At 42.5% G+C, this 13,159-nt stretch overlaps 1 protein-coding gene across 1 annotated transcript in view; it reads left to right on the plus strand.

Moving 5' to 3' along the window:
• LOC133124110 (vang-like protein 1) overlaps positions 1-12,841 on the plus strand; it is a 69,842-nt gene extending 57,001 nt beyond the window's left edge. Inside the window, exons 7-9 of the mRNA XM_061235009.1 lie at positions 6,287-6,419; positions 8,195-8,429; positions 9,272-12,841. Of these exons, the coding sequence (XP_061090993.1) occupies positions 6,287-6,419; positions 8,195-8,429; positions 9,272-9,532 (629 nt within the window). The 3' untranslated portion in view covers positions 9,533-12,841. The remainder of the gene's footprint in view (positions 1-6,286; positions 6,420-8,194; positions 8,430-9,271) is intronic.
• The last annotated feature ends 318 nt before the right edge of the window (positions 12,842-13,159 follow it).

Below are 13,159 nucleotides of genomic sequence, written 5' to 3' on the forward strand. Positions count from 1 at the left end.
TTACGTTGCAGAGCCCTGAGTTTTGAAATACAGGAGTGTGCATAAGGTGATTTAATCTGCACCATTAATTAGGAGCTAAAAAAAAAGGCCCAAGGGGGTTGGAACCTTCCCAGGATTCAGTGCTTGACAACAGCATGGAAAGGAGACTACTAGACCCAGCAGAACCTAAATTGAGCATCTTGATGGCAGCAATAACTGGGTCTTTGATCCCCATGGTCCCTGGTGAACAGTTGGAGTGGGCGGGTGAGAAGGGGGGGGGGGGGGGGGTCAGGGCAGCAGGGTGGAGAGAACACACCACAGTTACATTCGGGGGTGTTGGTGTCAGGGCCATCATTAATTCATGGCAAAGTCTGTGGGCTTCCAATCAGAGCCGGTGAGCTCCTCCCCTCCTCCGGGATTTCGTCTCCGAAAGTTTCGACATCTTTGTAGAGGGGGAAGGGGGTTAAGGTGGGTGAAGGTTCTGTTTAATAATTGAAGATTCTGAATCTTTGAATAGCCACATTTCCATACCGAGGTGCGTCGCGGTGGAGAGCGGCTTATTGTTCCCGCTGCAGGGGAGTCGGCTCGTGTTCCTCTCCCTTTTTTGTTCTTCATTGAAATTCCCTTGGAGATTCCCCAGAGGGGCTTTTGAGGAAGTCGATGCCGTTTATGAAAGGCCAGCCTCTTGCCCTCTGGGGAGGCTTCTCTCTGTTTGAGAGTGTGTGTCACCGACTTCCATCTTCTCTCCCTTCTCTGTTTGAGAGTGTGTCACCCACTTCCATGTTCTCTGCACTTCTCTCATTTCATTCTGTGAATCCGTCTCTGAGTCATTTCTATTCACTTCATGCGCTGCATTCGCCGTGACATACAGTTGCCGAAGTATGTATAATCACTTAGAAACTAAATTAGAGGTCAGAGTGTTCCGGCTTGCTACTGCGGACCGTGGCTGTAGCGTTGGCCTGAGATGGGAGGTGTTCTGACCGATGTGATGATGCTGTCTCATTGCGCCCCAGCGTCTGCTTGCTAAAGCTGCGCATGAAGTGTCTTCCTGTGACTCACGTCTGTGCGAGATTGGCCTGGGGGCCTGCGGTGTGAGGGAAAGCAGATGGCGACACCACATGCTTGTCTACACACGCTTACTGCAATGGCAGGGACAAAATGGAGGGGAAGGCATAAAAACCACGCTTGTCGATATTGCCCATCATCCTCTTGATGGTGTGTAAACCAGACCTGAGAGAAATACTTTTCTACGCTTTAGTGAGCTTGTCTGGTGCATTGGAACCTATGAAAGGATTAGGTATTTGACCCAGGTCTGGTGTAAACTCCAGATTTAATTTGCATTGGAAAGCTTGGATTTGAGAAAGCAACCGCAGCTCCAGACTTGTGAAACGCATGGGAAACACTGGGAGAGTCTCCACCTCACTTAGGCACTGTGATCCCCCCCCCCCCCCCCCCCTTCCTCGCAGGCCTCTGAATGAGTGTGTGATTAATTTCTCTCTCAATGCCTCAGGTTACTGACACCGAGTAATATGGCGACACGATGAACTCGAAAATGCTTTGTCTCAAGGGCCCCTCTCCTCTCCTTCTAGCCACTCAGATTGAAATGCAATGGGTTGGGCCCGGGTTGGGGTTAAATCGATACCTCACCACCAACTCATGCACGCTGCTTCAGAGTCGCACAGGCCTGAAAGGGAAGGAGGGAGAGCGAGAGACGCCCTTGAGACTAAGTGTATTATGGTTCACCCTATACTGACCGCCATACATTCTGCCAGTCAGTGGTATGAAGAACACCTGGGGCTCTCCCTGTGGTGAAATTTCCTCTGGAAATGCTACCCCAGTAAAACCATTCTCAGTCTATGACTGTACAGCTCTATGCGTTTAACCAGCAAGCCCTGACTGTAGTCTAGATGGACGAATTTACTGCCTGCATTACCTTCCTTGTTCTTTCAGATGTATTTATGCTAAATCTAATGCAGTTAAATGCAGAATTAGTCGGATTTGTGTGTGTGTGTGTGTGTGTGTGTGTGTGTGTGTGTGTGTGTTCAACAATACTATAATATCTACTGATGATTAAGGCTGCATATTTGTCATGGGTGTCACGGATTTTTGCAAATCTCCATAATTTCCTCCATTCCTTTCTGTGATTTTTCAAGAGTTTTGTATGAACTCAACCTTCACGTAACCTACAGTGTTATTTGCATAGGCATATGCATTTTAACGAAAAGCTATTGCCAAATGCTGGGTGAAACAAAGTGCTGCAATGCGGAGATATTCTAGAATGCGCTGTGTTCAAGTTTCCGTCATTCTCAGATGTTTGACTGCTCCTGTGAACAGTGTTGATGCCCAGCTCTCCTTCCCTTATTATTCAGTGGCAAGAGGCACTCCTTCAAAGACCAAACGCAGTAAAAGGGATATTGTAGTAGTGCAGTTTGTGCATGCTGTATTTCTAACAACGTTCTGTTAAATTAAAGGCATCCATGATGGACCAAATTCCATATATGTATATATATATATATATATACAGTGGGCTCAATAATTATTGGCACCCCTCACCAGCAATGCACAAACAAGGCTTAAAAAAAAAAGAATAATATAATTATTGAGAAAGGTAATACACCAACATGTGCCAAATGCTGTACTTTATTAATGTTTCAATGGAAACAACCAAAATCATAACAATCATTTAATAAAAAATAAATTTCAAGGTTTCAGAATTATTGGCACCCTTCACCTAGTACTTAGTGCAACCACCTCTGGCAAGGATAACAGCATGGAGTCTCTTCCTGTAATTTTTGACAAGATTAAGGAACACATTTGGAGGGATTTTGGACCATTCCTCTTTGCATATCCTTTCAAGATCCTTCACGTTCTTGGGTTTGTGCTTATCAACTGACCTCTTCAACTCAGCCCACAGGTTTTTGATTGGATTGAGGTCTGGTAACTGAGATGGCCATTGCAGAACGTTGATTTTGTTGTCACGGAACCATTTCTGTGTGGATCTTGAGGTGTGTTTTGGGTCATTGTCTTGTTGGAAAGTCCACCTACGACCAAGTCCCAGACTTTTGGCAGAGGGAACCAGATTTTCAGCCAAAATTGCCGGAATACTTGCTGGAATTCATTATGCCATCAATTCTAACTAGTGCCCCTGGACCTCTGGAATTAAAACATCCCCAAAACATGACTGACCCCCCACCATATTTCACTGTGGGTATGAGGTGCTTCTCCTTGTATGCATCTCTGTTCCTACGTCAAACATACCGATGCTGTATCTGACCAAAACGTTCAATTTTGGTCTCATCTCTATATATATATATATAGAGTAGTTATAACCACATCAGGTTATATCTCAGAAACGGCAGAACAGTGTCTAGAGTTTGCAGAGAATAGTGCAAAAATCAGAGGAGAAGAGCCAGACTGGTCAGAGCTGACAGGAAGGTAATACTAATGCGAATAACCGTGCATTACAACAGTGGTATGCATAAAAGCATCTCTGAACACACAACATGCCAAACCTTTAAGTGGATAGGCTACAGCAGCAGAAGACTTAATAAGTCTAAAGAAATAAGTCCTAATAAAGTGCTCACTGAGTGTGTGTGTGTGTGTGTGTGTGTGTGTGTGTGTGTGTGTGTATATATATATATATAAAAAAAATTCTTTTTTTTGCCGTGACTGCTTCGTGACTTCAGCCGATATTTTCCGGGACAAACACCCAGCCTTCCTCATGATACATATAAAACATGTATTTGTCCAGTGCAGCAGGGATAGTGATATTCACTGGAAGTAACAGTGTTTAATTTGTTGTGACGTAAGTGGAAAGTGTATTCTACTGTAAGCTTCATGTATCAAGTTGACCCACCTGGACCCCTCCCATTACCACCCTAAGCCCCCCTTCCCATTTTGTGATCCGTTGCTTTATAGTCTGTTATTATAGCAGCGTATCATCCTTCAGTGCACTGTGATGGTGTTTGCAGTTTGCTGCACAAGTTAATAAATTGTGATTACGGTTTAATCTGAAATATGACCTGCTTTAATCCCCAATACAAGGATTTGTTCAGTTATAAATGGATACGAGTTGTAAGCAGTGTTTGTGTCGTGTGTGCCTGCGTGCGTGCATTCATGTATCAGTTTTAAATTTTGCATGTGTGGGTGTGTGTGTGTGTGTGTGTGTGTGGGTCGATAAGAGGACACTGATATATTAAAAACCTCAAACTAATCCAATCCAGACCTTGATTGTGGGTGATTGGTGGTGAGAAGGGCATGTGGAAATGAGCTACGATGGCGAGTGGGCGGGGTTGAATTATTCGCTCCCCTTGACCTTGATACTCACCCCCCTCCCCCCCCAACCTATATCCAAATGAGCTCCAGCAGACACCACAGACCCTGTAATTAAGAGGAAAGGTTGATGACCCTGCAGTGTGAAGCTGGATACCTGGTCAGGCGTGAGGGATAGGGGGCTAGAAGCAGCAGAAATGTGGGAATGTGAGACTTTAATCAAAGGGCGGCTCAGGAGGTTCAGGAGTCTAAAATGACCATTCAACAGAAATGCGCTGGGAGAATTGCGGGGATTACTGTGTTATCACTGTTAAGAACATTACAATCCAAAGAAATCAAATTTGATTCTGGGGAAAATAATAGCAGTTGGAATCAGCACTGAACGCGTATTGGATAATATTTTGTATTGGGTGACCTGAATTATTTATGTATTTATTTATTTATTTATTTTAAAGAAATTATTCTATGCATGACTGTTGGTTACATGTAGAGCAGAGCCGACCCCCTGAGTAGGAGAAATGGACCAGTCTGCTGCCCTCTACTTCTCCTAACCTTGCCTTGTAGTGTTCAGCCTGGGCAGTCCCAGAAAGCAGACACCTTTGTTTTTTCAGAACTGATCATTCAAACTGTCACAAGGCACAACAGTTAGAGTGAACTATGGGTCAATCATTCCAGTGTGCACAATCTTAAAGGTGACCATTCAGCATTTAGATAAGTAAAATACTCAGTGTCTGTAAGAATTATCAGACTATAAATTCTAGCAATTAAATTATTTTTTGAACTTTTTTATTTATTTTATTTACCGTGAAAGTCAGAGCTCTTGAATTTCCAGGGCGCCGCTATATTTGCAAGTTTGCAAAGCATCTTGGGAGCGTGACATCACATGGTTTCTTGCCGTTTCTGCATTACAAGTGTCAATTTGGAGTCACAAGCGAGACAGATACTGCACGTAAAAAAGTACCAAAGTATATTGTGAAGTGGTACATATTTTACCTTACCAGTTTGAGCCTGAATATTTTTCTGGTAGTGCTTCAGAAAGCGAATTAGACACGAATCAGAATGAAGTGACTCGTACAGGGAATGCAGATTGGTGCCATTGTGCTTCTTGTTTGCCGATGCCAACTTCACTTGAAAGCGTTTGTTGCCAGGAGCTACACTTTATTTCAAAACACAATTGGAGATTAGTAAAGCTGTTATTTGATTCAAAATTCTTGATACTGTCTTTATTCTGATGAAGAACGATCCTGTCGCTCAACTAAGGTTCTGCTGGGTCTTGTAGGGTCTAGTTGGGTATAGTAGTACCCCTTCCAGAATAATCTGAATTCCAGAGGTCTTCTTTAAGAACAAAGGGGGCGTGGTTTGGCCTGGACTTTAGAAGAGGGGGAAGTTGGAATGTACCAATCACAGGGTAGTGTTTCCAGGACAGTGGAGAAGCATCTGAAGAAACGTCAGAGTACAGTAAGCTGTGTTATTTGGATGTGAGCTATAATGAGTAACTGGAAAATGGTAAATGTCACAGGGTTCAACGCAAGGTGATGCAAATGTGAAGCATTCATGCCTACTGAAAAAGCCACAGCCCTACACTGTACCTTGATCATGAGTTCAATTGTTTGTTGTTCACTCAACAAGCCTATTTCTCCATTGGGCTCCTTTCATGTTTGAAAGCAAATATAAAATATACCCGCTCATATATTGATGTTTAGTCTATGCTACACTTTTCTTCTTTTTTTTTTTCCATAATTTTTTCTGACCTTTTCCCCCTAGTACACAGCTGGTTGATATTTTTTCCCTTTGCACCCTGTTTTGGCAACAGCCCAAGCGATTTTCATTGGTTTCTCCACAGAGGAACGTAACTACCCTGCATGTTCTTCATTGTACATGTTTCTAGGCATGTGACCAAGGACACAAACGAGCACGAGCAGTGAACTAAATATCGCCCTGTGTTTCTATTTGCGGCGCTGTCTCTGTATATTATACACTCTAAGGTCTGTGCTCCCGGCGCTGATTCGCTTCCCGTAATGCCGCTCTCTATCAGGCCCCGGGAACAATGGAACGGGTCAGTCGCGTGCCATGATCGCGGCAGCCGCCCGCCGCAGGGACTCCAGTCATAACGAGCTCTACTACGAAGAGGCTGACCACGAGAGGCGTGTCCGCAAGCGCAGAGCCAGGTGAGGGAAGAGACGGCGTCCGCTCGTCTTACACACGGTCTCACTGCTGCTGTCGCTAACACTGCTTTATCTCGCACTCTCTTCCAATGTTATTCAATTCAATTACGTTTTATTTCTATACTTTTTACAGAACACGCGATTTGGCACTTTACAGAGTAATGTAAGGGCAAACGCCAGACCTGAATCCCAAAATTAATAGTAATATAATGGTACTAATAATAATAACTTGATTTGCATATCACTTTTCGAGCATACAGCACTTTACAGCAATTAACACAAATACCATAAAAATAGACACAATGCAACAAAACCTAAGACGGTGCTTAAGCTCAAATAAAACTATAAAATCGATAAACTTATACATACAATTTAAAAGAAAAAATAAGAGAGAAAAAAACAGTATCAGGTACATGAGGTTAAAAACTTTATGGTAGGGAGAAAAATACAGTAAGCTGTGTTATTCGGATGTGAGCTATAATGAGTAACTGGAAACTGGTAAATGTCACAGAGTTCGACGCAAGGTGCCTGTAAATATGAAGCATTCATGCCTACTGAAGAAGCCACAGATCTACCTTGACCAAGGGTTCAGTGGGGCTGGCCCTCTGAGTTTGGGTGCCAATCCAAATGCCGAAGTAGTTTGTGGTTGAGTGACGTATTCACACGGCCAATGGTGGCCACTGTGTCTCTGCCAAGGGACTAGCTTTCCTGCTGTCAGTCGCCCCCTAGTGATACCTATATATTTGTTCAAAAAAAGGCTCTTTCCCCATTGGATTTTTTTCATGTTTGAAAGCAAATTAAAAATATATCAGCTCATATATTTATGTTAAATCTATGATCCATTTTTTCCCCAAACTTTTTTCCCCTAGTGCACAGAGAAAACTGCTCTGATGTAAAAGTTTTGCACCAGTTTGGTAAACTCCCCAATGGTATCAATAGGAAGAACCAGGCTTTAGAGTGGGGGAGCCCATCCTCCACTGGCCGGCAAGGTATAGTGGTAAATGGATATAACACAATTGCAATAAGAAATCATTATGTTGTCATGCCGGTAAAGTAATGTTGAATTAATATAGAATTAAACTGAATTTACTCGTTTGGCAGACACTTCAGTCCAAAGCATCCAGGTCATTATGGGAAGCAAGGACAATAGTGAATAACAGTGAGGGTGACTATATTCATAAGAGTGTGGTATGCTCGATAAAACTCTTATAGGGATTTAGCACAAGTAACAATCTGTTCTCCCAAATGTATCTTTAAGCAGTTTGTGTCGGTTTTTAAATTTTCTGCATGATTACTGCCCTCTTTCACTGCCGCGGTGTAGTTTCGACACTGCAGACTAACACTTGACCTCTGATTCTTTGTTTCCCCTGGAAGTCCACCAGGCTGTTCAGCTGAACCCCTTGAGATTCTTTCCTCACACGTCATCACTGTTCAGAAGAACACAGTCGGCAAAGCAGTGCATTCTTGGAAAGCCCTTTAGGGGTGGAGCACTTTTTGGAGACTTTATTCAAAAGCTAGAACAACGCTTTATTCCCTTGTTTATCTCACCGTTTTATAATTCCAAATTGTAACTCGAGCAGCTGTAGTAAGAATAATACTAAGAACTGTCAAATAATACTTTTCTCGAGGGCTGGTTTTTCACCTTCCCTTCACCTGTGAGTCAGATGTGAAGACAGTCTGGCCAATCAGTAGCACAAATAACCCGGGAGGGCTGGATTTAGATACCAGGGCCGGAGCTGACGATCCCTGGTGTACAGTGCAAGTGTGTTGTTGCCTAGGCTGGTGGTGGCGGTGGAGGAGGCCTTCACCCACATTAAGAGGATGCAGGAGGAGGAGCAGAAGAAGACTCCTGGGGAGGTGATGGACCCGCGGGAGGCCGCCCAGGCCATCTTCCCCTCCATGGCGCGGGCCTTGCAGAAGTACCTCCGCACCACTAGGCAGCAGCACTGCCACAGCATGGAGAGCATCCAGCAGCACCTGACCTTCTCCATCACCAACAACATGACGCCCAAGGTAACGGATGTGTCACAGAGCCCTGTTCAAAACGCCATACAAGCGTACCGCCCTAAATTTCAGGATGATTTTCATTTAAATGTATTATGCCAAGTAGTATTATGCCAAGTTTGCCGTTTTGAACGGATTCTGTGGACCCGGTGGTGGCCAATGGTGTTCCTGGAGAGCCATGGGTTTTAAAATGTTCCCGTTTTCTTTGTGGGTTCTGCTCTTTTCATGTGTATGCGTGCATGTGTCTGTTTCTCAGGCTGCGTATGCTTCAAAATACCATCGGGGAAGTCTTATTTTAAAATATAAATGTCTCATTCTCCATTCACTTCAATGGGAGCTCCAGTGTTTTGCACTCAACAGGCTTACTTCTGGACATTCTCAAGCTTGGGTCAGCTGAAGGCTTGCTTGCCTGTGTAGTTAAATATGCATGTTTGAGGTCTGTATGTGTTCGTAAATTGTCTGTGTCTATGTCTGCACGTATATAATTTGCTTGTGTCAACATCTTTGTCTTTAATGTGTTGCGTGGCTGCAATTTGCGGTGTCTAATCTGAGTGTGTCTGTAATTTGGAGGTAGCTTAGTTGTAGCTGAGTGGCTGACGAACATGACCTGAAAGGTTGGTGGTTCAAGCCCCAGTGTAGCCTCAATCCAAACATCCAAACAGCTGTTGGGCCCTTGAAAAAAGGCCCTCTTAACCCCACATTGCTCCAGCGGGGGATTGTCTCCTGCTTAGTCTAATCAACTGTAAGTCGCTTTGGATAAAAGTATCGGCTAAATAACAAACAGTGTATTATTGTTATGAATTTGTGGTCTGTACGTGCGTGTGAAATTGAGTAATTTGCGCATATCACAGGCCTTCCTGGAGAGCTACCTGACCCCTGGGCCTACGCTGCAGTACGGGAGGGAGCGCTGGCTGGCCAGGCACTGGACGCTGGTCAGCGAGGACGCGGTCACCAGCGGTCTGAAGGAGGGCTCCACCTTCTTGCTCAAGTGCATAGACTTCAGCTTGGTGGTGACCACCAAGCGCATCCCCTACATCCAGCTCTCCGAGGAGTTCATCGACCCCAAATCGCACAAGTTCGTGCTGCGGCTGCAGTCCGAGACGTCCGTCTAGTGGGCTTCCTTTTTCTACGCTCATTTCATTTTTATTGTTATAGTCTCTTTCATAATAGGGTATATTTTCTTTTCCGTTGTTGCTTTGATTACGAGAGCGGGACGAAGAGGAAAACGTTAACTGTTGAACGAGGACTCAACCCCACAGGGAGTGTGTGTGTCTGTGTCTGTGTCTGTCTGTGTGTGTGCGTGTGCGTGTGCGTGTGTGCGTGCGCGTGTGCGTGTGTGCGTGTGTGCCTGCGTGTGTGTGTGAAACCTGCCTGTCTCAGCATCTGCAGTATCTGAAGAACTTCAGGTGATGCCAGTCTGAAGGACCACTAAAGAGAACAGGCAGACACATCAGCAAAGGAATTTTAGAGGAGAAGGGGAGTTCTAAATGTAATGATTATTATTATTATTATTATTATTATTAGGATTATTATTATTACTACTACTTTTTAAATTGTTCTTAGATTTAACTGAAGCTCTCAAACATGCCATTGTCCCATACATTATGCCTTGCATGTATAAACAATCCTATTTCCTGCACTGTTATAGCAGCGACCACTTTCTTGTGTGGTTCTCCTGCAGTTGTTATGGCAACTGGTTCTGCCAGGTCTGTCTGATTGAACTGCTGATATTAGCGACTACCTTCACTTAGACAACTGTTCAGGTGCATTTTTTTTTTTTTTCAAGCAAAAGTTGACCATTTTTACCAAGAGTGAACTTATGGTTTGTATATGTGTTTGTATATATATATATATACATATATTTATACATATATGTACAAACATATTGTATATGACTCAGTGTAAATATAAATGTATATAACGCTTCTCATTTAATACTCTTTTCATTTTCTACTTTGTCTATCTGCACATGGGAGTTTCTGACCATGTTATTTTGACACTGAGTAGCACACATTCATCACACATTGTTCCTGTCATGTTACCAAATTTGAATCTGGCCTTCATTTTGAGGTAGTGGCCAAAATAGACACTGCATTTTCACAGGATTTCTGGAACATTCTGCTAATGAGGGAATGATGTGTGTTAATGCCCAGTACTGTGCCCAATAATCCTGTTCAAGCTCGGGAAAGCCATGAACGCAAGCAGACTGGTTTTGTGGAAAGTAACAGTCCATTCGAAGCCATTTTGTACATCTTAATGTACAAGTTTACAGCTTATAGACACTCAACCCTGTCATTTTTAAAAGGATTTACCAGAAGGTTGATGCACTGTGGGGGAGAATCTCTGTCGGATTCATAATGGATTCATATTTGTGCCCAAAATTGATCTGCAGATATTATTTATATAAGCCCATACTCATAAATTCATAAAATACGTTTGTGTGTAATGGTGAAGAATTGAAATTGATTTGGGTTTCATCTTTTTTTTCACGCTGCCTTCCAACAGTCCTTGGTGACCAGACCACTCAGACACACCCAACGGTCATTCTGAGGAGCAGCTGTGCCCTCACATGGTTGTGCAGAATGTTCAGGCCTGTCCGTGTCATGCCCTGTACCAGTATTTAAAAGCAATTTTAGCAAATGTACACTTTACATATAGAAATCATTTAAAGGTACAATAGGTAATTTCAGCCTTCTAACAGTCAAGAGAGGAATTGCAGCAACAAACACCCTCAAACCACATCACTGTTTATCCCTCCCCCTTCTTTGTGAACACACTGATGTTGAAACCCCGCCCCAATTGTCTGTGGCAATTAGAACCAATTTTCAACCAATGATCTTGAATTATTATACAGCTATACAATGTTTTGGTACATTGTTACATGTCGGTTTGTCAACTACACATTTTGAAAGCTGAATTTAAGGACTATAAATACAGGCAGAGGGTGAGCTGTGGGCCTCAGGAACACTCAGGTTTTCCTGCTTTCCTGCAGTGATTGGAGTGCAAGTCTCCATGAACCCCCATAATCTGCCCTCAGTCACTGTCCTCTAAGGACTAATCACAAATCACTTGTTCTATGATTGGCTTAATCAGTGTTACTGACAACACTGATTGTGACACCTTCATGAAGGGGTTTCATGAAGAAGGTGGAGAAACAAAATAAACCACAGTGAATTGCACTTCAGCATGGTTCAGTGAGTTCATATATGGACTTTTTTATTTTTAATAATGTTATTATTTTATTTGAACTGTAGATTATACTTCTGTTCTCAGACAATGTGAATCAGAATCAGTGAGAATGATTGCCATTACCTCCAACACACCAGTTTCTATTGTAGAAATACTAAGATGCAAGTCTGGCCCAGATGTGAATGGGGAAAATATATATATATAGTATAAAGAATTTGGTTATATAATGTGCGGCTTTCTGGGGTGTAAGAGCCTAAGTTGGCCTTTATTTCTTAGCATTTCCTAGCACTGGTTGTTTTGCTTTTCAAATGTGGTCCATTGTTGTGTTCTTTCTGACAGCTTTCAACGCACATAAGCCCAGATTGACTTATTGTCGTCCAGAAAGAAATGTGAGGTAAAAGTGAAATGTTGCAAAGCCAGTTCTGAAATACTGTGTTTACCATTTTGCCATGGAGTCTTTTGTATACATGTAAGAAACATGTACACGGGGTAGAGGTTTGCTGCTGCGTTGAAAAAGGGGTGTTAGTATGAGAAGACTATTTTAGAGCCTCAGCATTAACACACACTGGCCTGGTGAAGTGAATAGTGAAGAGTGAGTTGCCTGAGTTACAGTACAAGGAATACACAAACAATTATTCACCAGGAATATTAAACACAACCTTTAAACAACTGTCTCCTATAATGTAATATGGAAAATGTCAGAGCCCAGTTAATACCATCCAGTACAGTGAATTGCAAACAAGAAAATGGTTCATAGCACCATCTAGCAGATATGTCTGGTATTGCTTGAATTAGTACTGGTTCATAATTTGGAGCAATTGGGATCAGCCTGGGTAGGCAATTTGGAGAAAATATGATCGCCATTCAGGAATGTGGAAGACTTTTTTTTAAGACAAACCCCCCCCATCATTTTATACACTTACATTTGAAAATTTATATATTGTCTATTGATGTTCAAAAGTTTTTTTTAATTATTCTTAAAAAAAGTTTTTTGGATACAAATTGTCGTTTGAATTTTTACCGAAAATAGTTGTTTGTCTGTACTTCTCACGCAAAGTGAATATGTGCCTCTGATTCTACACTGTATTTATGTAAAGAGTCCTGTGAACATCCCTCCCCTACACTTAGACCTCACTCAGTTTTTTTCTACCTGACATTGGCATTGTATTGTATCAAACCCATCACATAAATGTTTGTATAAAATAAATATTTGTACAAAGCTTTGTAATTGGTTTTTGGAAAAGGAGTGTCTTTTTTTCCCTCTGTTGAATGAAATGCATTCTGTGTTGTGCCTTTCAGAGCACTAAATTAACCCATCGTTGAGAACCAAAGGTGAGAAAGGACCTTGCCCTCAAAAAGTGTTGTTTTGCAGCAAAATTAATGAATTTGATTTGTGTGGAGCAGGTACAGGTAGCTAATAGGTAACACAATATTAATAAATAATATATTAACAGTAAATGGTTCTGGTGGTTCTGTAATGGTGTGGGGTGGGTTTTCCATGCATGGATTGGGTGCACTCATAACCTTAAAAGCAAGGTTGATTTCAGTGA

Source organism: Conger conger, chromosome 3 (assembly GCF_963514075.1).
Source record: "Conger conger chromosome 3, fConCon1.1, whole genome shotgun sequence".
NCBI classification, from domain to species: Eukaryota; Metazoa; Chordata; class Actinopteri; order Anguilliformes; family Congridae; genus Conger; species Conger conger.